Source organism: Pongo abelii, chromosome 9 (genome assembly GCF_028885655.2).
Source record: "Pongo abelii isolate AG06213 chromosome 9, NHGRI_mPonAbe1-v2.0_pri, whole genome shotgun sequence".
In the NCBI taxonomy this organism is placed as follows: domain Eukaryota; kingdom Metazoa; phylum Chordata; class Mammalia; order Primates; family Hominidae; genus Pongo; species Pongo abelii.
Window position 1 is genome coordinate 34,635,061 of NC_071994.2, and position 23,885 is coordinate 34,658,945.

The following is a 23,885-nucleotide window of genomic DNA, read 5'->3' on the forward strand; positions in this document are numbered from 1 at the left end:
AGCTTCACTGTCCCAGCTTAAAGCTTGATTGCAAATTATCATGTAATGTGGGGCAAATTCAAAAGTCGATCTCCTTATAAATTTAATAGACCATAGCCACACCCATTCCTTTGCATATTGTAAAGGCTGTTTTGGCATGGCACTGAGAATTGAGCAGTTGTAAGAGGCCATTTGGCCCACAAAGCTGAAAATATTTACTCTGGCACTTTTTGGAAAAAGTTTATCAACCTCTGTTATAAACGAATTTTATGAAGACTTTTATAGCCAAAAAATAGTTTTATTTTTCAACATATTTTATGTACAGTCCACATCAATTCTGTTAAATTCAGGGAAGGTATTAAGTACCAATCCACTTTCTCTCCATGGGTCCAAAGTAACTTGAAAAGATGGTATGTTTTTCATTCTTGTTTTCGGCATTAGGTTGTTAGCCTACTGCAATCTTGATTATATCCAGGAATAAGGATGGAAAACCAGAGTAAGCAAAGCAAGCCACTTACTTTTTTTTTTTATATCCAATGAATTAGATTCATTTAAGTTTAATTTTAAAATATAATCACAGGCAGAAATAAAAGGACTAGTACCAAGCTAGGGGAAATTTTTAGGCCAAAAATTAGATTTTGTAAGTCAGGCTGAAAGAGAAACAGGTGATAAATTTCTAAAAAGGATAGGAGGCGAAAGAACGAAGATACAAGGCAATATATCTGACAACAGCTAGAACTAAAATTACTGCAGTAGGCTGCAGAACCCTCAGGTAAGTTAAACAGGGCAAGTTTTGTTAAGTGCAAACATTAGCTAATCTACACTGTATCTTGTTTCTCTAAAGCCAATCCCTGCTCCTACCCCTCTCAGCAAGTGGGTAGTTAAGGGGAAAGAAACTAAAGCAAGTAAATGTGTCCTTCCTTTCCATAATCAAGATAAAAAAGTCAAACAATCAGGATTTTGGGAAACTGTTAATTTGTACTTGGATGCCAAATACACCAAAATGAACCTAGCACTTTGATGGCAAAATAGGAAATATTTATGTACATTTTTATCCATTACTAGTTATTCTTTCCAGTAATAGCATCTAGGACCTAAAAGAAGCTAATGAGTAAACTGAAGCCCAGAAAAATTAAATGACTTGCCTAGGTTCTCTTAGCAGTCCTGTGCAGACACTTTTGGAAGAACAAAGCCAATCAGACAAATATGAACAAAGAATCACCCCAAAGATCAGAGGTAAAACTCTCTGAGGGGACGAGTGGCTGACTATAGGATTTCAGGGAGGGAACCAAACAGAGCAATCCAAAAGGAACACTCCTTAGGGAGCTGTGAACTTACCATTCTAAACATTTAAGTTCATTTAAAAAAAAAAAAAAGTATTACTAGGTTGGGCACGGTGACTCACGCCTGTAATCCCAACACTTTGGGAGGCCGAGGCAGGTGGATCATGAGGTCAGGCGTTTGAGACCAGCCTGGACAACATAGTGAAACTCTGTCTCTACTAAAAATACAAAAAATTAGCTGGGCATGGTGGTGGGTGCCTGTAATCCCAGCTACTCGGGAGGCTGAGGCAGAAGAATCGCTTGAACCTGGGAGGTGGAGGTTGCAGTGAGCTGAGATGGCGCCATTGCACTCCAGCCTGGGCGACAGTGCAAGACTCTGTCTCAAAAATAAAATAAACTTAGTACTACATAATCTAACACTGAAAATGACAATGTTACTAACATGCCACTTTTACTGGTCAAATTGAAAAACATTTTAATGTAAGGCAGTACCCAAAGATCTTCACAAATATTTATGAACAAATGATAATCACTGCAGCCTAGTTAACAGTGACCATTTTCTTACAATTTAAATGTCCATAAATAAATTGCAGAACACAGAATATGATGGAGCTATCCTCTTAACAGACTTAAGAACAGGAGGAAATGCTAAAAATGTTTAACATAGCATATAAACCAATAAAAATATGACCCCAGTATTTAAAAAGCGTATACAGAAAAGAGACCAGAAGATTTACACAAACTCTTTAATGGTGGTTGGGATCTTGGGTGATTTTAATGTAATTCTTATCCTGTTCCATATTTCTAAAATACACGTGTATATCCCTTTCAACTAAAACACAACACAGTATGGCTCACTCCTGTAATCCTAGAACTCTGGGAGACCGAGGTGGTCGGATCACTTGAGCCCAAGAGTTAAGAGAGACCAGCCTGGGCAACATGGCGAAAAATACAAAAATTACCTGGGTGTGGTGGCACATGCCTGTAGTCCGAGGTACTCAGGAGGTGAAGGTGGAAGGATCACCTGAATCCACGGAGGTCAAGGCTGCAATGAGCTGTGATTGTGCCACTGCACTCCAGCCTAGGTGACAGGGTGAGACCATATCTTAAAAAAAAGCCCACCATAATTGTTATTTTGAAAACAATTCAGTATTCCTTTTGTTTTATCTATTGTTTATTTTTGAGAGAGGGTCTCACTCTGTTGTCCAGGCTGGAGTGCAATGGCACGATCTTGGCTCATCGCAACCTCCACCTCCTGGGCTCAAATGATCCTTGCACCTCAGCCTTCCGAGGAGCTGGGACTCAGTCGCATGGCCACCATGCCCAGCTAATTTTTGGTAGAGATGGGTTTTGCCATGTTGCTCAGGCTAGTTTTCGACTCCTGAGCTCATGCAATCCACTCACCTTAGTTTCCCAAAGTGCTGGGATTACAGGTATGAGTCACAGTGCCTGGCCCAGTATTCCTTTTGAAGAGAAAATTTTATCTGGGAATCTCTCAAAAACATCAAAGATTGTTTTACATAAAATTAACTCAAATTAACTTTTGGTAGGGATAAACTGGAAACAAACATTCAATATTAGGAGATATATCAAACATCCATAAAAGGGAGTATTTTGCAGCCATAGACAATTGTTTTTAATGACCTAGGAAACTGCTCACAGAGGAAAATACATAAAATTCTATAGAATGACCAAATAGGCTAAAAATAGAAAAAAAGGCTAGCAGCAAATAATACCAAAATGTCAACAAGCCTCTCTGGATAAGGGATTACTAATGATTTTTAGTTTCTTTCTACTTTACTCTATTTTCTAAATTTCCAGTAAGTATTTTAACATCAGAAAAGAACCTTAAAATGAAAAAGTTATTTAACACACTATTTTTAAAATTACCCAATACAGTGTCTTGAAAACATGCCAACTTCCAAATATCTCACTGCTCCTTCCTGTTTCTTCAACAATGGTGTTCTGAAGCATGGGAGGAAACATGAAGTAGTAAAAGGCAGTTTTTGTACATTTTATTTCCGTTATATATTAGAGATTTTGACGATCTACTACATAAGCCTACACATTCACATTGTATACTGTTCTGGTGCCAGAACTACTAAGGTAGTGGAAATCAGCTAAGAGATGGTGGTTTTAACACATACTCATAACTGCAGAGGCTTTACAGACTCTTTAAAGTCTTTTGTATAATAATTTCAAAGGTAAAATTAGTTTATCTTTCCTAGGTAAACACAAAACCTCTGATATCAACTCCACTACAAAGCCATTTGCAGGCAATCAAGACTAAAAATACTTCTGGTGATGATGACTGGCAGAGCCTCATTACAAATCAACTAAATAAAAGTGAAAATTTACTAAGTTTAGAAAATGACAACCAGCCAAAGAAAAGAAAAGCAGAAGAGATGTTGGAATAAAAACAACAGATTAAAATAATGTAGATAAGTGCTTTCAGTAGTGAAATTATGTAACTGAAATTCTGGTATAGTTTTTACTAGAATAAAATGACTGTTGTATTTAAAGCTATACAGTTTGTCTTTGCTTTTCCAAGTTTTTCTAATGTGAAGAAATTGTATTACTCTACTTCTGTCTTCCCTCTGTATATTATCCTTTCTTTAAAGTGCTCATTGCTTCTTCAATATCCTTTTTTAAAGAACAGAATTTATGTATTGTATGACAGACATTGTGACCCTTTGTAATTTATTACTTCATATCCTCTGGAGTTTGTGATTTTAGTATAAATTTGAGACAATAACTGTCCAGACTAGGCAAATTTTTTTAGTTTATAATGTTTTACTATGATTTAGGGCTTTTTTTTCAAAGAACAAAAATTATAAGCATAAAAACTCAGGTATCAGAAAGACTCAAAAGGCTGTTTTTCACTTTGTTCAGATTTTGTTTCCAGGCATTAAGTGTGTCATACAGTTGTTGCCACTGCTGTTTTCCAAATGTCCGATGTGTGCTATGACTAAAAATTGAAAAATTAAACACAGTGTTAGTCAACCTTTTAGCCTCTGGTATTCTTTTACAATACTACAGATTTGAATCCAGTTAAAAGCAAGATTAAATATACCTAATTTAGAATTGTAAGAGAAGTTAAGAATTACATAATTATTTAAAAAAAACTTTACCATATTGATCCTAAGCCTTCTAATTCTCCTGAACAACTGTATAAAGCAGACATAAAAGTCATTAGTATTCTAGCCAATGCTCAGCCATTAAATGAAATGTGCTGGAAAATAGGACTCTTTCATTAAATAAGCTAATCACATTCAGTCTGAACTTTAATAAAATTATGATAAATAGCAACTATTTAACTACAGTCAACTGATAACACCACCTTGGTTCTCTAAACATTTAACTGAAATAATCGGAACAAACTAAATCGTTCTATAAAATGCTGCAAAGCATTAAATATCTTACCTGACAACTACTTTTCTCTGGGTCTGATCAATTTTGCAGTAGACCATTTTAGTTCTTACCGCTGAAAAAAGATGTTTTATATTCTATGTTATATGGAAAATTTCCAAGAAAAATAGCTAAGGTATGAAAACTGTCACCAAGTAAGCCATAATAAAACTATACTGTTTTCCAACATTACACACTGACTGTTTAAATCTAATAAGCAAAACAGTATGAGGCAACCAAAAGAAAGGTCATGCATTTGTCCTATGGCTGCTGGGACAATCTATATGAAATAAATATTACCTACAGTTTTTTGCTGTTTATTATTTTTTTTTTTTTAAGAATTCTATCCCCTACCATCTCATATAGGGGAATAAACTAACTTCCTACTAAGTTATTACTTGTTCATAGAAAACTTAGAGCATTAGGGGAAAAAAGGTCAGTAGTTCTGTATCTTTTATTAATCTTAATTGCATAATCCCAACTTTCAAATTTAAAAAGCTCAGAAAAAATTCCTGAGCAGTTAAGTTGCTTTATAATCTAATTGTTGGGGAAGAAGTTCTTATTTCTAGGCTAATCATAAAAAAACTGGTAATGGTTAACACTTGAAAGATCACTTACTATGTGCCAGGCACTGTGCTTTACCTGTATTAATTCATTTAATCCTTACAACCACAAATGAATCCCTACATTCCTGTTTCACAAAGGAAGGGCCTGGTCTTAAATCCATATCTAATACTAAAATCTGTGCTCTTAACCACAGTGGTATATTGCCTAAATGTATTTGTTCTATGTGATTTCAAGGGATAGAATATAGCAGTTTATATTTCTACTAAATTTTCACCCTACAACAAATATATCCACTAAACTACTAAATATACATCTGCTACAAACAAATCTTTGTTGTGTAAGGCTCAGTTTCCAGATAAAAATCTTACTATGATCCATGTAGTAGATGAGAAATTCTAGAAATAAATGAAAATGTTCTATCTGCCTTACCGTCAATAACAAATGCTTCAACATCATCAGCTCCAATCTGAAGCTCTTGCTGCATTGTGTCAAAAGAAATTTCCTTATTTTCTACTGCCATTCCCATAAAAGTAAGTAGTCTCATTTTTGCCATATTCTGTTCATGTAACAGGCCTAGATAACAGAATAGTGAAGCTTGATGAGTGTTCATACTAATTAAAGACCTGCACAATTACATCTCATGTTAAGCTGTGGAAATTATTTTTACTTTTGTAATTGTGGAAATTATTGTTTGAGCACTTATACAGAACAATTTTGACAAAGCTTCTTATATTTGCAAACTATAAACTGACTCCATAGAGTATTAAAAACAATTTTTCTATAGTACCATAGGTGATAGATTCAAAATTAAGAATGGGCCATAAAATGATTATTTTTAGACCCTAAAAGTTTTGTACATTTTACATTTTTAAATAGTTATACATTTTAGGAGATAAAATCTACAAAGTACGTTTCATAAGAACAATTTCTATTTAGTTAAATTACCTAAGCTTATTTTTCACACTAATAGCTCTTCATTTAAACACAGAGGATTTCTTATCTACTTATTAGTTTTTTCTGTGTTACTATTACTGGTAAACATTAAGTTTTAAAATACTTTCACAAACATTTTCAGTTATGAAAACATTCAATTTTGCTTCAGGTCACTATTTAAAAATCAAAACTACTTACAAACCAAAACTGTCAAAGTGTGTGTGTCATTTAACATTTATAGGCCAATACAGTTAGTACTAGATATACTTAAAGAATACCATTAACAGTGATACTTGTTCTTTATAAGACAAAAGTAGAAAACTGCACAAATAATTCAAATTTTGCATTATAATTTCTAATGAAACATGCTGTTGTAATTATTCAAATAACAACGTGTTAGGCCTAGAAGAAAACTTAAGGAATTCCCCAGTCCTGATCCTTTCACTTTAAAAACAAAACCACCTTCTTACTTTAAAACCAGTCAAGTTTTTGGAAGGCGAGCTTATTCATGATGTAAGTAGTTTATCCTTTAATGTGAAAAATGTTCTCCTTTCCTAAATTTTACATACTGAAGCAGGACTCTTTTTCTTTGCATTAATAAAAGTGACTAATGGCAAGATATGGAAAGATTAAGAACTATGTATTCTTTTTATATCAGGAACAGACATATTCTGAGGAGCAAAGAGATTAAATGGTGACTTATAGTCAAAAAATAGCAGTGCTAGGCCTAGAATAGGTTCATTTCTAAAATAAAGGGCTAGAAATTTTAAAAATTAGGAATCCTAAATATATAACCTAGTCCTAAGTAAGAGCAGAATTCTAACACAATATCATATATACTTGTTTTGATGCTAACTTATTAATTATAAAACTAAGTCTCTAAAACTAATCTAAATTTACATGTTCCTTTTCTCTGAACTTTTGAACTATGTAAAATCGGCAAATGATCAATCAAGTGCCCTCTAATAAATTCAGAGCTTCAAGTCTGTATTGTTTAAAAAGTTCTCTCCCTAAACACTCCATAAATAAATTTTAAATTTATAACATTCATATATTAGTGGAAAATTAGGGAAGCCCATTAACATAGGTCATGATCATCTGTTAATTAGCTGTAATTATGATACAGGCTTCCTATTTGGCACAGATTCAACAAAAACATGATCACCGTAACTCGAATGAGGTACACAAGTAAGTATTGCTAACTGGGTTTAATGGAAATCTACAGGCATCAAGAAATCAATTAGTGCACATTAACCCTAATTAACAATGCAAATTAGATGCCGATTAACTTTCTGAAGCAAAAGGTAGCAACTGGATAACACCAGATTACATGTGGACATGTTAGGGCAATTCAGTTGACACAAGATAATGCTACTGTTGGCCTAAGTTGTCAGTGTTAATAAAGGAAAATGTTCTGACAAACTGATTGCAACTTGTGGAATCTAGATAGTTGTCACTAGGCTTTCAGCTGTAATAAATGTTTAATTATACAATTAAAATAAAAAATATACACATTAATATAAAGATGTTTTCTGAAAAGCATATAAACAAATTTCTAATAGAATACTGATTTGCACAGATGTTCAAGAAACGTAAGGCAAATGAAGGAATTTGAATTCTAGCTGGCACAATAAATTAGCAATGTTACTAATTTTTTCCTATCAATGAATAAGTATTAAAGATTTTTTTCAAAAAGTCCTTAACATTCTCAGTTCTATTGGCGTAGACAGACAACTCTCTTTCAATATAAAGTGATAGAAACTTCTGAAATTTCTATTATTTTAAATACTCCTGAAATTAAATCTATTTTACTGCTCATCTTTTCTGCAGTTACAATCTTACCATAAATGAAAAAACTTATCAGAGGAATGAAGATTATTTCTAGGCTGAATTCCATAAAACCGTTATCTATTTTACATGTGAAAACTTGCATCTAAAAACACTTTAAATTGATGTTTAAAGTAACAAAGAACCAAACTTAAAACCCTTAGGACTCTCGTTCTGAAAAATCAAACTACTAAGGCAGTGAAGTATGAGTTAAAGACTTTGTAGGAAGCTGTGCTTTGTTTCATAAAACTAAAATACTACCATCAAAGAGGAAGTCACAGTGTACTGTGTCATATTTCAATTTTAAAGTTATAAAAAATCTAATTTTATGGAAACATTTATTCATTACTAATATGTCAAAACCTTAATGCAGTAATAAAAAAATGTGCATCATTGAGCAATTTCTGCACTGTCACTGACCCCTGTCTTAAAATGCTGCAATATAGAAAACCCAATTTTAATGCATGCAATAGCTTATGAACCAGTGCTCCTTTGAAACAGTCAATTACACATCAATGGGGGAGTGTCAAAGTGTTAATTACTACTCCTTTTTCCTTGGTGCGTAAATAAAGAGGTTGCTGACATTAACATTCCATCACATAGCTTCATGCCACAAAACAAATTAACTGGGACAGAATGTGGTTTTCTGGGTCTAGTGCACCTGGCAAAGCTTTCTACACAAACACACTTACATCTACTTTATCTTGGTGTATTTCAAACGCCTTATTATGTTCAGAATAAGTCAATCTTCCCCAATTCCAATGGAGGCACACAATTTACAGGTGACAAGCATTAATGATTACCAAATTGAAGACTATCAAAATAGACCATACATTCATCTGTATTCTCAAGAACCAGGAAGACTAGTCTCAAAAACAAAAAAAATTCAGTCTTAATATGGAAAATATAATCAATCTCTAATGTGTTTTGATTATTGCCTAGTAGGAAAACAAAGCACCTTAGTTTCACAGTTGACTCCAGTGTAAAGAAACTGGTAGTTTACAACATTTAAAACCTGTTCAACTGCAGATTTTCTAAGTTTTCTCTTTGTATTTTAGTATGTTAAAAACATGCTCCAGAAGGAAATTAAAATATTGAACATATGTAGGGTTTGCTCAATAAGGATGAATAAGATTTGATTCAATTTGACAAACATTTACTGAACTGATACGCTAGACAAGAAAATTCAAAGATAAAAATAATAAAGACTATGCTGTTTTCAACAAACTGTAGTTAGAAAAGTCTTACTATCACATAAAATTACATTTCCATTTCTAATTCCATCTTTCAGATCTAACTGGCAATACTATATACTTTTGTAATTTGTTAATGGCGGGGTATCCAAGCATAAAATAGCATGGTAGAGGGGAAAAACTATTTGTTACCATTCTGTGGCTATGGCTTAAAAAAAGGGACCAAAAATACAAATCGCCATTTATCTAAGGAGTAAGGTCTTCTACAAAGAAAATTTTAAGAATAATGTTTAGCTTAATAAAGTACCTTTAATCATCAAATTTGATCAGCTCTTAAAACATTTCTGAAAGTTACCATTATGAATAAAGTAATGGTAATTCTTTCAGTTGCTTTTCTGCTCACTCCTCCATCACTAAATTTTAAAAATAAATGTACCAATGGAACTATTTCTTCAATCTTCTCCAAGCACCCGATTGTTGATATAACTTTACCTCAAAGAATCATGGTACAGAAGAGCTGGAAGGGCCTAAAATTCAGCAAGCTCTTAAATGAGACAAAAAGGGTCCAAGTCGTTTTCTCTCTTTTTTTTTTGTTTTTTGAGACAGATCCTCACTCTGTCATCCAGGCTGGAGTGCAGCGGTGCGATCTGAACTCACTGCAACCTCTGCCTCCTGGGTTCAAGTGGTTCTCTTACCTGAGGCTCCTGAGTAGTTGGCACTACAGGTATGTGCCACCATACCCACTAATTTTTGTATTTTTAGTAGAAACGGGGTTCTGCCATGTTGGCCAGGCTGGTCTTGAACTCCTGACCTCAAGTGATCCACCCACCTCATCCTCCCAAAGTGCTGGGATTACAAATGCCAAGTTGTTTTCTTTTCTTTTTTTTTTTTTTGAGATGGAGTCTTGCTCTGTTGCCGAGGCTGGAGTGCAGTGGCGTAGTCTTGGCTCACTGCAACCTCTGCCTCCATCTCCCGGGTTCAAGCTATTTTCCTGCCTCAGACTCCCGAGTAGCTGGGACTACGGGCACCCGCTACCAGGCCCGGCTAATTTTTTGTATTTTTAGTAGAGACAGGTTTCACCATGTTAGTCAGCCAGGATGGTCTCGACCTCCTGACCTCATGATCCGCCCGCCTCAGCCTCCAAAGTGCTGGGATTACACCTATAAGCCACTGCGCTGGACCCCAAGTTGTTTTCATACTCCCAGTTTCATTCTCTTTCTATCACAAATGCCACCTCCTACACCTTCTTGGTTTCTGATTCTCAATTCATTCTAAGTAATATTTTAAACTGTCTACCTATTTTTGTGCTGTTCTATCATACATGACTCCTTTTAGGATAATCTACAAATAAGGCCACAACCATACTTGCTGGACCACATAGTACATAACTGTTAGTGTAGCATGTTCCCACCTCTGTGCCTCAAAGAATAAACCCCAGAACTTACCAAGTGAATCAATGAAGTCTTTATTATTCTGATAAAACTTGACATATGATGCCAATTTAGCACTCACAAAAATGGTTAAAAGCTATACAGATAAGAGACAAAAAAGATACCATCAATACAGAATTAAGATTTATTGTAAGATATTCTAAGATACTGTAAATATTATTTTAAAGATACTGACTCCTACATTTTGTTCAAAGCAGAAATATCATTGTTTCATCAAATTACCAAACCATCTGCTTTCACATGGCTCACTTTTAAAATGAAATAATCAGTAAATACACTGAGCTCTAAATTATCCACACTGAAAGATGGTGGCTAATGGCATAGTCCAGATGCACAACAGTCCAAAATATATTTATACTTGCATTTCAAAAATGTTCATGTGTTTTTAAATATCAGACTTATCTTCCTAAGTGGGGCTAGGAACAATATATATGTAACAAAAAAGAAACTTGTATTATCTAAGTCTATAATGGTGAGTAAGTGAGAAGATGAAAGAAAGGGAGGTAGCCGGCCGCAGTGGCTCACGCCTGTAATCCCAGCACTCTGGGAGGCCGAAGTGGGCGGATCACTTGCGGTCAGGAGTTGGAGACCACACCAACATGGCAAAACTCTGTCTCTACTAAAAATACAAAAATTAGCTGGGCGTGATGGCATGTACCTGTAATCCCAGCTACTTCTGGAAGCTGAGGCAGGAGAATCGCTTAAACCAGGGAGGTGGAGGTTGCAGTGAGCCAAGATCGTGCCACTGCACTCCAGCCTGGTGACAGAGTGAGACTCTGTCTCAAAAAAAAAAAAAAAAAAAGAAATTAAGAAAGGGAGGGAGGAAGAATAGGACTGTGTTCAGTGGATGAAGAAAAGCTGGTCCTAAATATGTCTGTTCCTGATATAAAAAGAATACATAGTTCTTAATCTTTCCATATCTTGCCATTAGTCACTTTTATTAATGCAAAGAAAAAGAGTCCTGCTTCAGTATGTAAAATTTAGGAAAGGAGAACATTTTTCACATTAAAGGATAAACTACTTACATCATGAATAAGCTCGCCTTCCAAAAACTTGACTGGTTTTAAAGTAAGAAGGTGGTCAAACAGAAATGCATTTGGATCTTTCAATGCTCGTACAATACACCTTAATTAGAGAACAAAAATGTAAGCTCAGGGTTTTGAAATCCTGGCTTTTCACTGAGTTTTTGCAGATCATAAAATATACTTAATTCGGCAAAATATCTAACAGTCCAAAACATACATACAACATTAAAAAAGCTACAGGATTGGGTTAAGACAGGCCAATACATTTATCAGGTTCATCTGTTTTAACAAAATGAAATATATTAATTGTAGATAAAAACATAGCTGGAGAGAAAGCACCAAGGTAATCAAATAGCAAGCAGCAGCAGAACCATATGCCAAGACACTAAGTACTTCACTTGCCTTGCATCTCATTTACTCCTCACAACAACCTAGGAGACAAACAGTATTACTATGCCTCCTTTATCAACTACGAAGCAGTTCAGAAGTGCTCATTAAAAGGTGGAGTAAGAATGTGAATGGAGGCAGTCTGACCTCAAAGTCAAGGACCTTTACCACCAACTTCCCTTTTTACCAACTCCTATCATGTAGCGGTCCACACAAAGAGCAATGACCATATAAAGAAGTTTCATAATCCTTATTACATAGATTTAGAAAACTGATTCTATTCTTGTTACCAGTTAGATCTAAGACTGTTAAAAGCCCTTATTCTCATTAGCAATGGGTTAATTTTTGGCAAGCCATCAACTTTCTACCTATAACCTTAAAATTAGGGTCAATTGGCCCAAGATTAGGTTCTAATTCTTGGGTTGGGATCATCATCCCCATACCAGCAATACCCCCACCCAGTAAACACCATGCACCTATTTCATATTCAATCCACAGTTTTTCCAATATCAAACCTTGAATTTCAGTATCTACATTAGAATCGCCAGGAAATACACACTATCAAATGGCTCGGGATCACTGGTGGTTGCAAACATGATTTCAGTTACATAATTTAATACTGTAGCTCACCTCTACATTGCTGTCAAACCCTCATTAGAGTAACGTTTAACATTACCTGTGGGCATCAACTCGAGCCTGGGAAGCATTGTCCTCTGTGTAACTTCCGAGCAATTCCACCATGACTTTTGAAGCAGCATCACTAAAAAGAAATATTGCTTTAGGAACTTGAAAGTATTACTGCTATTCATTCATTTAAAAATATTTTTAAGAGGCAGGTACTGTGCTGATGACATTATAACTGTGACTAAGAGAGACAAAGTCCCTGTCTATGGGAAAAGTCATGAAACTTTCCTTTTAGTAGGAAAGATGGACAACTAAGGAAAAGTAACTAATAAGTGCTATAAAGGAAATAAATGGTGATGTAATCAAAGCAACAAAGGCAGAAAACGGAAAGGCCGCTTTATGTACAGTGAGAAAGCAAAGTCTCCCTCAGAAGAGATGACATGTAAACTGAGACCAAAAGGATGTAAAATATCATTTTTCTTGGCCATGAAAAGAGCTGGGTTCATGAAAGGTGGGGTAAGATGACTTTCCAAGCAGAGGGAAGACCAAGTATAAAGGCCCTAGGCGGGAAAAGTTTTGTGTCCCAGAAACTGTTAGGACAGTATGGCTGAGGTTGAGACAATACCAAATATTTAAATAACTCTACTTAAGATACCCTTCCAATTAAATTATTCTTACAGTTATACACATCAGTTTCACTGGAGTAAATAAGGCAAAATAAATAAATGCAGTCATTCAAACTGGACTTTTAGAAAATGTTTATCTTTACTCCTCATGACTTCCTCCAAACTGTGGAATCTTCAGCTTATAGAAAGCTTTGCTAACTAAGAGGAAGAGGTTTTTTTTTCCTTTTTTCATTTTCTAAAAATACTCCCCACATCTGAATTTAGCCTGGGCAAAAATCAGCGGGAACTGTTATCATTTATTTTAAAATGGTAAATGCTATCTAAAACTTCTTTCAAAACTAAGGTTTACTAAGATTCAGAAATACCACTGTAGGCATGGCTAAGTGGTAACCCACATCTTAAATGTAGTGATATAAATGCCTAGGCACAGTGGTGCATGCCAATAGTCCCACCTACCCAGGAGGCTTGCTTGAGCCCAGGAATTCAAGGCTGTAGTGCACTACAATTGCACCTGTGAACAGCCACATACCCACTGTACTCCAGTGTGGGCAACATGGTCAGACCCGTCTCTAAAAGTAAAAAATTAATACTGAACTCAACCTGGAAGAGGCCATGATCCAAAGGAGCTAGAGCAGCTAAAAAAAATTGTTTATTGGTGGTCTGAGCTTTGAAACTAGAGATGGTAGTTTTAGAGAATATTTTAAGAAATGGAGCACACTCACAGGTTGTGTCGTAATCAGAGACCCCCAAACAAAATGTTCTACAAACTCTGGTTTTGTGACTTACTCTTGTGTTGAAGAGGTGGATGCAGCAATGTGTGCTCGACCACACAAGGCTGAGGCGTGCAATGGAACCAAAGACAGCTGTTTCTAGAGAGAGTTCTGTAAAGGCCAGTGCCCATCCAACAGTGAAGAAAATTTTTGTTGGTGATGTTGAAGAAGATACAGAAGAACATAATTTGAGAGACTACTTTGAAAAGTATCACAAGATTGAAACCACGGAAGTTACAGGAGGACAGGCAGAGTGGAAAAAAGAGAGGATTTGCTTGTGTAACTTTTGATGATCATGATAAAATTGTGGTTCAGAAATAACACTCTATTAACAGGCGTTAGTGAAGTGAAAAGGGCCCTTTTTAAACAACAGATGCAGTTGTGGAGAGGATCTAGCAACTTTATGGGTTGTGGAGGAAACTGGAGATGGTAGTTTTGGCCATGGGTAGAAACTCTGGTGGAAGAGGCGGCTATGGTGCTGGGGTGGTGGCAGCAGAAGTAGTTATGGAGGAGGGGTTGCTGGATATAATGGATTTGAAGGTGATGGTGGCAACTACCACAGTTGTCCTGGTTTTGATAGTAAAGGCGGGTATGGTGGTGGTAGATATGGTGGCAGCAGTGGAGGATATGATGGTTACAATGAAGAAGGTAATTTGGGGAGTGGTAATTACGGTGGTGGCAGGAACTATAATGATTTTGGATATTATAGTGGACAATGACAATCAAATTATGAATCCATGCATGAAAGGGGGCAGTTTTGGTGGATAAAGCTTGGGCAGTCTCTATGGTGGTAAATATGGTAGCACAAGGTTCTAAACACAGCAGAAAAGGACTAGTTTTTGGCAGGAGTGCAAGCAAGAAGTCAGAAAAGCTGCAAGTTACTTTGAGGCAATCATCGAAATGCATTAGAGGAACTGTACAAATCTGCCGCAGAAGGATGATGATCCACAGTCAGAAAAGTTACTGCAGCTTAAACAGGAAAGCCTTCTTGTTCAGGGCTGTCATAGCTACAGTTTGCAAAAAGTGCACTATTGATTAATGCAGTGCAGTGTCAATTAGATGTACATTCCTGAGGTCTTTTATCTGTTGTAGCTTTGTCTTTTTCTTTTCATTACATCAGGTATATTGCCCTGTAAATTATGGTAGTGTAGTGGTACCAGGAATAAAAAACTAAGGATTTTTAACTTTTCAATAAAAATAAAAATTAAAAAGTACAATGACTTAACTATAAAAATTCAAAGAAAAACTTTTAAAAAACCACATCTTACTCATTAGTTATCTTGTGCCACACTGTAGGCACAGGTGCAAGTCATTTTCCAGTTTTAGCAACCACAGTATACTTCAATCTTCTCAGCTAAAGAAATCTTTTTAATCCATTTGAAGCACACAGCATGGTGTCTGACATGTAAGGGCTCAGTTACCAGTATCACCCTTTAAAATGCACAACAGGCCTGGTGCGGTGGCTCACGCCTGTAATCCCAGCACTTTGGGAGGCGGAGGCGGGCGGATCACGGGGTCAGGAGATCAAGACCATCCTGGCTAACACAGTGAAATTCCTTCTCTACTAAAAATACAAAAAATTAGCCGGGCATGGTGGCAGCAACTGTGGTCCCAGCTGCTCAGGAGGCTGAGGCAGGAGAACGGCATGAACCTGGGAGGTGGAGCTCGCAGTGAGCTGAGATCACGCCACTGCACTCCAGCCTGGGTGACAGAGCGAGACTCCATCTCAAATAAAAAAAAAGCACAACAAACACCATGTGCATCAACCACCAATATAAATGAAGTCATGAAGGGGGCACCCATAAACTTGAAGCATTTTTACCTAACTGCTAGGCAAAATCTCAGAATTTTACTAATTAAAATAGGTATTTTATGTGTTCTAAAGAAGAAAACCAACTCTCAACATTTAGATCGGCAGAATGTCAGAAATGTTGTGTTTAAACAAGTATCCCTTTCCAGTTCCCTACTGTAGGTAGCATTTATCCACTCAGTGCCCAATAAGTGCTACCTTCTTGGGAATGCAATGGTTAACAGATGAGGTTCCTTGCCTTCACTTAGCCTACAACCTTACTTTCAACTAAGGGTGTTAAATGCTAGGATACAAGTAGAGGGTGCTGTAAAAGGGAGGCACTAACTGAAATATGAGAGGGGTGTTTCTAGCAGAGGAATGAAGCTGACTGTAGTAAGACTACTTAGACAAGGGGTAGGCAAACTTTCTGTAAAGGGCCAGAGAGTAAATATTTTAAGTTTTGCAAGCTATATGGTATCTGTTGTAACTAAACTCTTGGCAAAAGCAGGCACAGACAACTTGTAAATGAATAGGCATAGATGTAATACCAATGTTATGGACCCTGAAATCTGAATTTCATATAATGTCCACATATCATGAAATATTACCCTTTCTTTGATTTTCTTTCTCAATCATTTAAAAATGTTAAAACCATTCTTAGTACACGGGCTATACAAGAACCAGTGCCAGCTCCTGGTCCAGACTGGCAAAGAGCATGGTGCTTTTATACCTGACATAGGCTCGCTATGTCTAGGGTGTGATAAGCAAGAGGAAGGACATGGGTGGAGAGACGGAATATTTACATTAACACAAAGTTTGTTGTAGTCTCTGCCACTGCACCATCCAAAATTGATGAGATGCTTCACCACATTCACCAAGCTCATGCTACAGCAGTAGGTTGAAGCCCATGTTGGAAAGGCCCCACATCCTTTCTTTTTTTAGAAAAAAAGCCAAATTTCACTTTTTAAAAAGTTCAAAGATGAAGGAAAACTACTTTTAATCTTTATAGTTATCTTTAACTTAGTAGGTCAAATTTATAGAAATAGATTTATAGCAACTCTGTGGAGAACAGAGTAAAGCAAAATTACTGGCCCTACTTCTCTTTAAAAAACATCCCCACCTACTTATACTGCCTGTTAAGTGATGTTAGTTCATTACTTTTGAATACCTCTTCTTACAATCCACAAGTGCCTCATAAAGTAGTCTTAAAAGGGTGTGCTTTTTTTCAGTGGTGAGATTCCAGTCAGAAATCCATTTTCTAACCTACAAGAGATTGACAAAAGGAGAAAACTGAGTAACACATATAAAAGTATAACATATAAAAGTATATTTCTGGCTAGGCATGGTGGCTCACGCCTGTAATCCCCAGCACTTTGGGAGGCCAAGGCGGGAGGATCAACTGAAGTCGGGAGTTCGAGACCAGCCTGACCAACATAGAGAAACCCCGTCTCTACTAAAAATACAAAATTAGCCGGGCGTGGTGGCGCATGCCTGTAATCCCAGCTACTCAGGAGGCAGAGGCAGGAGAATTGCTTGAACCCTGGAGGCGGAGGTTGCGGTGAGCTGAGATTGCGCCATTGCACTCCAGCCTGGGCAACAACAGCGAAACTCTGTCTCAAAAGAAAAAAAAAAGTACATTTCTTATAAGCAGAACAACTATTCCACACAGTAACTCACTTGATCCAGCTCAGTTGGGATGTACTGGATGGCCCCACAAGATGCTGCCACTTTAATAAGGCTGCAATACACTGTGTATCTTACAGGAGTATTCTTATCCATCCCATGGAAAAGGTTGCTTAACCTGGTTGGTTAACAAACAAATAAACAATGTTTGAAATCAGCAACCAGTTTTTTTTTTCCTATTTCTGAATTTATTTATTTATTTATTTATTTTATTATTATTATGCTTTAAGTTTTAGGGTACATGTGCACAATATGCAGGTTAGTTACATATGTATACATGTGCCATGCTGGTGTGCTGCACCCATTAACTCGTCATTTAGCATTAGGTATATCTCCTAATGCTATCCCTCCCCCCTCCCCACAACAGTCCCCAGAGTGTGATGTTCCCCTTCCTGTGTCCATGTGTTCTCATTGTTCAATTCCCACCTATGAGTGAGAATATGCGGTGTTTGGTTTTTTGTCCTTGCGATAGTTTACTAAGAATGATGATTTTGAAATCAGCAACCAGTTTTAAGTTGAGGTTAGCTCTCACCACAAACCTGTGGCAGGTACCGTTAACAACTTCATATTACAAAGGAGGAAACTAGGGCACAGAAAGGTCAAGCCACTTGCCCAAGGTCACAGCTAATAAGAGCCACAGCTGAGAGTCAAGTTCCACAATTCCTGCTCTGCACCATTAAAAGTTAGTAACATGAAAAAAGCACCTTGAAAAACTGAGTTTCTTTCAGATCTTAACTTACAACTGAAGTCTCAGAGATGGGCGTTCACCTTCGCGAAATTTGACCAGCTTTTCACATAGACTTTCAATCAAAGCTTCTTGCTTGTCTGGTTCCAGGATCAAGAGTAGGGATACCACACTGTTCATCACGCTTTCAACATCTACACAAGTATGGATAACATAATCAACAATGATACTACAATACTCAATGCGTCTAGTTAAATATGCATTTCCAGTGTTTTAATACAATGAAGACCATCAAATATAAGACACTTTCGCATTCAGAAAGCAACTTGTATATTTTATTAAAGAGGAAGGAAATTGATATCTAAGATGTGGTTTCTTTTTTTTTTTTTTTTTCAGATGAAGTCTTGCTCTCTTGCTCAGGCTGGGGTGAAGTGGTGCGATCTCGGCTCACTGCAACCTCCGCCTCCCAGGTTCAAGCGATTCTCCCATCTCAGCCTCCCAAGTAGCTGGGACTACAGGCACCTGCCACCACGCCCGGCTAATTTTTGTATTTTTAGTAGAGATGGGGTTTCACCATATTGGCCAGGCTGGTCTTGAACTCTTGATCATGTGATCCACCTGCCTCGGCCTCCCAAAGTGCTGGGATTATACGCATGAGCCACTATGCCCGGCCTATGATGTGGTTTCTAACTAGTAAAACAGAGACTGATTTACATGTATATAAAGTTTTAATTTTCAGTGTCATGATATTCAATCATTTGGAAGTTACTGGTATGATTTGGGGCTAGGATACTTTCTTAATTAAGGAAAACTTTATGTATACATATAGGAAATCAGAAATTAAAGCTGTCAGCTCTCTGCTTGAATTAGTTATTTTTAAGTATTACAGATATAAATCATATCCCAAATTTAATCTAATTTTTTTGTATATGTGCTGCCGAAATCAGCATCCAAGTTTGATCTCTAAATCTTAACTAGAGATTTCTGAACTCACAATTCTGAAAATTTCCCATTCTATCTCAATAAACAGGAAACTGGCCTAATAATTAAATGGCTATTAGATTACTTGAAATTGTATCTCACTTGATGTTAATCTGAAACTTATGAACAGGAAAGAGCTTCATTTTTTTCTTCATTTTATTCTAAGACTATCAGCATTTAGTGTAATAACACTTAAGAAATATACCTGTGTATAAAATAGAGGTTTTCTCAAAATAGGTTTACTTTATAGGCATAATAGATTACACAAACTGAAAGCATGTGTGAAGGTAAGATTGAAAACAACAGTGCTTAGACTCTGGTAAACAATGTATTGTATAGTTGAAAGAGCTAGAAGAGAACTGTTGAATGTTTCCAACATAAAGAAAAGATGTGTGATATTCTAATTACCCCGATTTGATCATTACACATTGCATACATGTATCAAAATATCACCTGTGCCCCCAAAATACATACAACCACTACCCATCTATTTAAACATCCTGAAGTCTGAAATTCAAAACATACAAATAGAGTCAGCCTTCGTATCTGAGGGTTCCAAATCCTCCTTGCCTCAGATAATGAGGGACGACTGTATAATTCACAAGAAAAATTTAAAAGATTTTATTAGGAAATATTAGAAAAAAATTAAAAACAAACCTTTATCATCCTCCTTCAGACACACATCACAGGCTTCAATAATTTGAGCTAAATCAATATGAAGTCCACCTTCCGAGTTCTCTTCTGAAATCTCAGCTCCTTTAGATTTCAGATAAGCACGAAGCTCAGCAGCCTGTTGAGGATTGCTCTATTATAAAACTGACTACGAACGACAAAGCACAATCTCAAATTCTGTCCTCTTTCTGAAAAACTAAAATGCAAATACTGTATTCAACAACTATTTCAAATAATGTTGAAGACTCCTCCCTCACCTCATCCATCTTGGCAATCCCACAAGAGCCACAGGTTTTCCTCCACGAGGTCCAGTGGCTCCTTAGACACGCTACGGCCCCCATGGATCACCTTTAGAATTTCTCTCATGTAGTCTGCACCCTGCTGGACTTCCAGCATACAGCAAAAATCTTTTTGATAATATAACCCAAAGGGTTTGGTGGGGGTGTGGTTGCTGGGGAGAAGAAATCAGTCTGACTTGGCAGATTTCACTTTTTTGAAAAAAATGAACAATAGTATTGCTCTCAAGTACACACATAACCACAGCTACTAGAAAAGTTACAGACATTACCTTGGCAAAAAGGTAATCATTTGTTAATTAGTTGAGAATCTATTGGAGATAAGCATTTTGGTTCACAAAAGGGCAATGCGGTGAATGCTGCCTTAAAATTACATCGAACTGGATCTGTTATGTAACTAATCTCTTAAAATTAAAAATGCATATCTGAGTCAGCATGCATCTTCGGACCTATAAAAACACAACTACAATAGCACATTCAGTCACTTGGACATTTCCTACCCTACTACCGAATTATATATATTTATTCCATTTTTCTTCTGGGACTCTTTATCTATGGCAGCCAAACAAATGGCAGTTTTTTTCTTTTTTTTTTTTGAGATGGAGTTTCGCTCTTATTGCCCAGGCTGGAGTGCAATAGCATGAGTGCAATGGAGCGATCCCGGCTCACTGCAACCTCTGCCTTCGGGGTTCAAACAATTCTCCAGCCTCAGCCTCCCAAGTAGCAGGGATTACAGGCATGCGCCACCATGCCCAGCTAATTTTGTATTTTTAGTACAGGCAGGGTTTCATCATGTTGGTCAGGCTGGTCTCGAACACCTGACCTCAGGTGATCCACGGGCCTCGGCCTCCCAAAGTGCTAAGATTATAGGCGTGAGCCACCGTGCCCAGCCTGGTTTTAAAGATAATAAAATGAGGATGTGCAACAGGAAGATGAAAGGATACCATTAGTAAATGCACAGGCATTACATTTTCTAGACCAAGCCAAAAAAAAAAGCCATCAAGATTTTTAAACCCCCAAGTATATTTAGTTGCCTCAGGAAAGTATTAAACCTGCACATCTGACGGTACTATCCTTTCAGGTAACAAGAACACAGTAATTTCATAGAAGAGTTGGTATTATAAGCAAAATTAAAAAAAGAAAACAAGCTGTCACCATGTCAGAGAAAACAAAAATACCACCAGAAATCATGCTTCATGCTTCTCTATGGAGGAAACAGATACACAGCAAACTTTTTCTAAGAACTATTCAACCACGTTTGCTGTCTTTCTGTCATCCTCACTGCCACAAGTGGTTGTGGAAGCAGCACAAGCAAAGGAAAACAAAAAAAGATTAAGAATTCCATTTAACTCTAATCAAGCTGAGAATTTCATCAAAGTTAAACTAATCCTGAGCAATTTCATATTTCCCTGAAACGACTGTCTACAGCGATACTGATGTTACAAGAACAGAAGCAGAGCCTGAGAAAAGACACTTTAAGATACGATCAATGATAAGAATTTCCTCCATTCACTTTGTATGTTAAAAAAAAAAAAAAAAAATCCAAACACTTTCTCAGTTAACCTAACAGCCAACTGTTGGTAACATGCTTCCATTTCTAATCAGGTATCTTCTTCTGCCTTTCATATTTTCCTATCTGTGCTTAACCCCCTCCCCATCCTTGACCTTTTCTCCGCCTTTTGCTTTTTCCCTTCTTATTTTGCTCTTCAGAGCATCGGAACTGCATTCCTACCACGGGGAGGGGGGAGGAGAAAGGGGGAACTCACTCCCGCAATTCTGTAAGTTGTCTTAGACAAGTAAACTTCCATGCGAAGTTTATATGATACCCAATCATTTGGAAGTTACTTCCGTGTTAGTGGAGTAACAGAAAAAAAACGACAAAGTTAGGACTTCACAGAAGAATTTTCAGTAATACAAAATTAACTTAAAGAATACCATGTCGTTTTCAACTCCCACCAAATAAGGTTAAACTTTTGTTGTGGGGAAAATGAGAACCATCAGCCCTGTATACCAAAGAGCAAACGCCAAACGAGAAATTTAAAAATATCAGGATGGTCCATCAGGTGAATGCCTCACGGAATTTAAGAGCTAAACTGATACCATACTTCCGGGGTACAGAACAACTCTCACCCTCATACAAGTAGGAATAGAAAGCAAGTGTAAAATACGGGTCGTCTTCGCCTGTGATCGCACAGTAATACGGGCATTTTGATCTTTTTTTTTTTTTTTTTTTTTTTTGAGAGGGACTCTCGCTCTGTCGCCCAGGCTGGAGTGCAGCGGCGCGATCTTGGCGTACTGCAAACTCCGCCTCCCGGGTTCAAGTGATTCTCTTGCCTCAGCCTCCGCAGTAGCTGGGATTACAGGCGCGTGCCACCGCGCCCGGGTAATTTTTTTGCATTTTTAGTAGAGACGGCGTTTCACCGTGTTAGCCAGGATGGTCTCGATCTCCTGACCTCGTGATCTGCCCGCCTCGGCCTCCCAAAGTGCTGGGATTAAAGGCGTGAGCCACCGCGCCCGGCCCGGCATTTTGATCTTTAGCACAAAATTACTTTTCCCTACCCTGCTTATACTAACTACAGATTCGCCACTTCCCACCCCGAATGTGGCTGCATTTGACGGACGGAAGCGGACATCATTCCTAGAAAATACTATGTCGTCAGAAATGAGTCCCGACGCCGACCAGGGAGCTGGCGGTGAGGCGTCGGGTCCCGCGCTGGGACCGCCGGCCAGCGAGCTGGTGCGAATCGAGGCCAGGAACGCGCACCCCAGCCACCGGCCTCCCCATTCTCGCGTGTAGGACAGCTGCGGGCGTCAGCTCCGGCCGCCCGGCCCAGGCTCGGCAGCGGTCCCTTGCGCTACTAGGACATCCCCCACCCCACCGTGGCGGCACCCGTAGACCGAAGCACACCTGATCTTCCTCACTGATGTCGATGAAGGCCGGGACGCTCATGGTGAAGGCCCTGGCACAGCGGACACTCCACTCGCAAGACCACGCCGACCGGAAAAGGGAACTGGGTCGCGCGACGCTGCCGGCGCAAGTGCTTCCGGGTCACTCTGCGCGGCGACCTGTTGGGGCGGGGCCTTAAGAGCCAATCCTATCGCGCGCTCTCGCCGCGGAGTGCAGCAGGGCGTGGCGGACGCGCTCGGGCTGGCCTAGTGGGTGGGACTTACTGGGCGTCCACCCAGCGACGCTTGTAGCGGCCTCCAGTTTTCAGGCCCCTGTAGCTATCTGCATTGATGTTGCCTCCCGCTGGCGCCTCCCTAAGTCCACCTTCCCTTGAAATGTTAAGCTTGTTGGGTCTTACCAAGTATGGATGGGTTTGTGTGGACCTGAAACTCTCCTGTACTGCTGTTGGGAACATAAAATGGTGCAGTCACTTTGCAGAGGAGCGGCAGTTTCTGAAAAAGTTCAGCATCCACCCAGCATATGACCCAGCTATTCTTCTACTAAGTATTTTCCCAAACTGTATGTCCGTACGAAGACTTGTACAAGAATGTTCATTGCCGCTTTTAAAAAATAGCAGCTTTGGCTGGGCGCAGTGGCTCTCACGCCTGTAATCCCAGCACTTTGGGAGGCCGAGGCGGGCGGATCACTTGGGGTCAGGAGTTGGAGACCAGGCTGGGCAACATGGCAAAACCCGTCTCTACTAAAATTACAAAAATTACCGGGGCATAGTGGCGCGCGCCTGTAATCCCAGCTAGTCGG

The 23,885-nt window shown here is 38.1% G+C and overlaps 2 protein-coding genes across 3 annotated transcripts in view; one reads left to right on the forward strand and one right to left on the reverse strand.

The window, feature by feature from the left end:
- The window catches only part of CCDC73 (coiled-coil domain containing 73), a 186,272-nt gene extending 182,472 nt beyond the window's left edge, over positions 1-3,800 (forward strand). The window contains exon 18 of the mRNA XM_054524520.2: positions 3,491-3,800. Coding sequence (XP_054380495.1) covers positions 3,491-3,679 — 189 coding nt within the window. The 3' untranslated portion in view covers positions 3,680-3,800. The remainder of the gene's footprint in view (positions 1-3,490) is intronic.
- On the reverse strand, positions 259-23,232 carry EIF3M (eukaryotic translation initiation factor 3 subunit M). Of its 2 annotated transcripts, NM_001132681.1 has the most exon segments (12): positions 259-1,505; positions 2,689-4,230; positions 4,686-4,746; positions 5,667-5,810; positions 10,636-10,717; positions 11,667-11,766; positions 12,730-12,813; positions 17,031-17,125; positions 17,540-17,663; positions 18,286-18,424; positions 19,869-20,001; positions 23,088-23,171. In NM_001132681.1, coding segments are annotated over 11 exon segments (1,125 nt in total). In that variant the 5' UTR covers positions 23,130-23,171; the 3' UTR covers positions 259-1,505; positions 2,689-4,109.
- Positions 23,233-23,885: the final 653 nt, after the last annotated feature.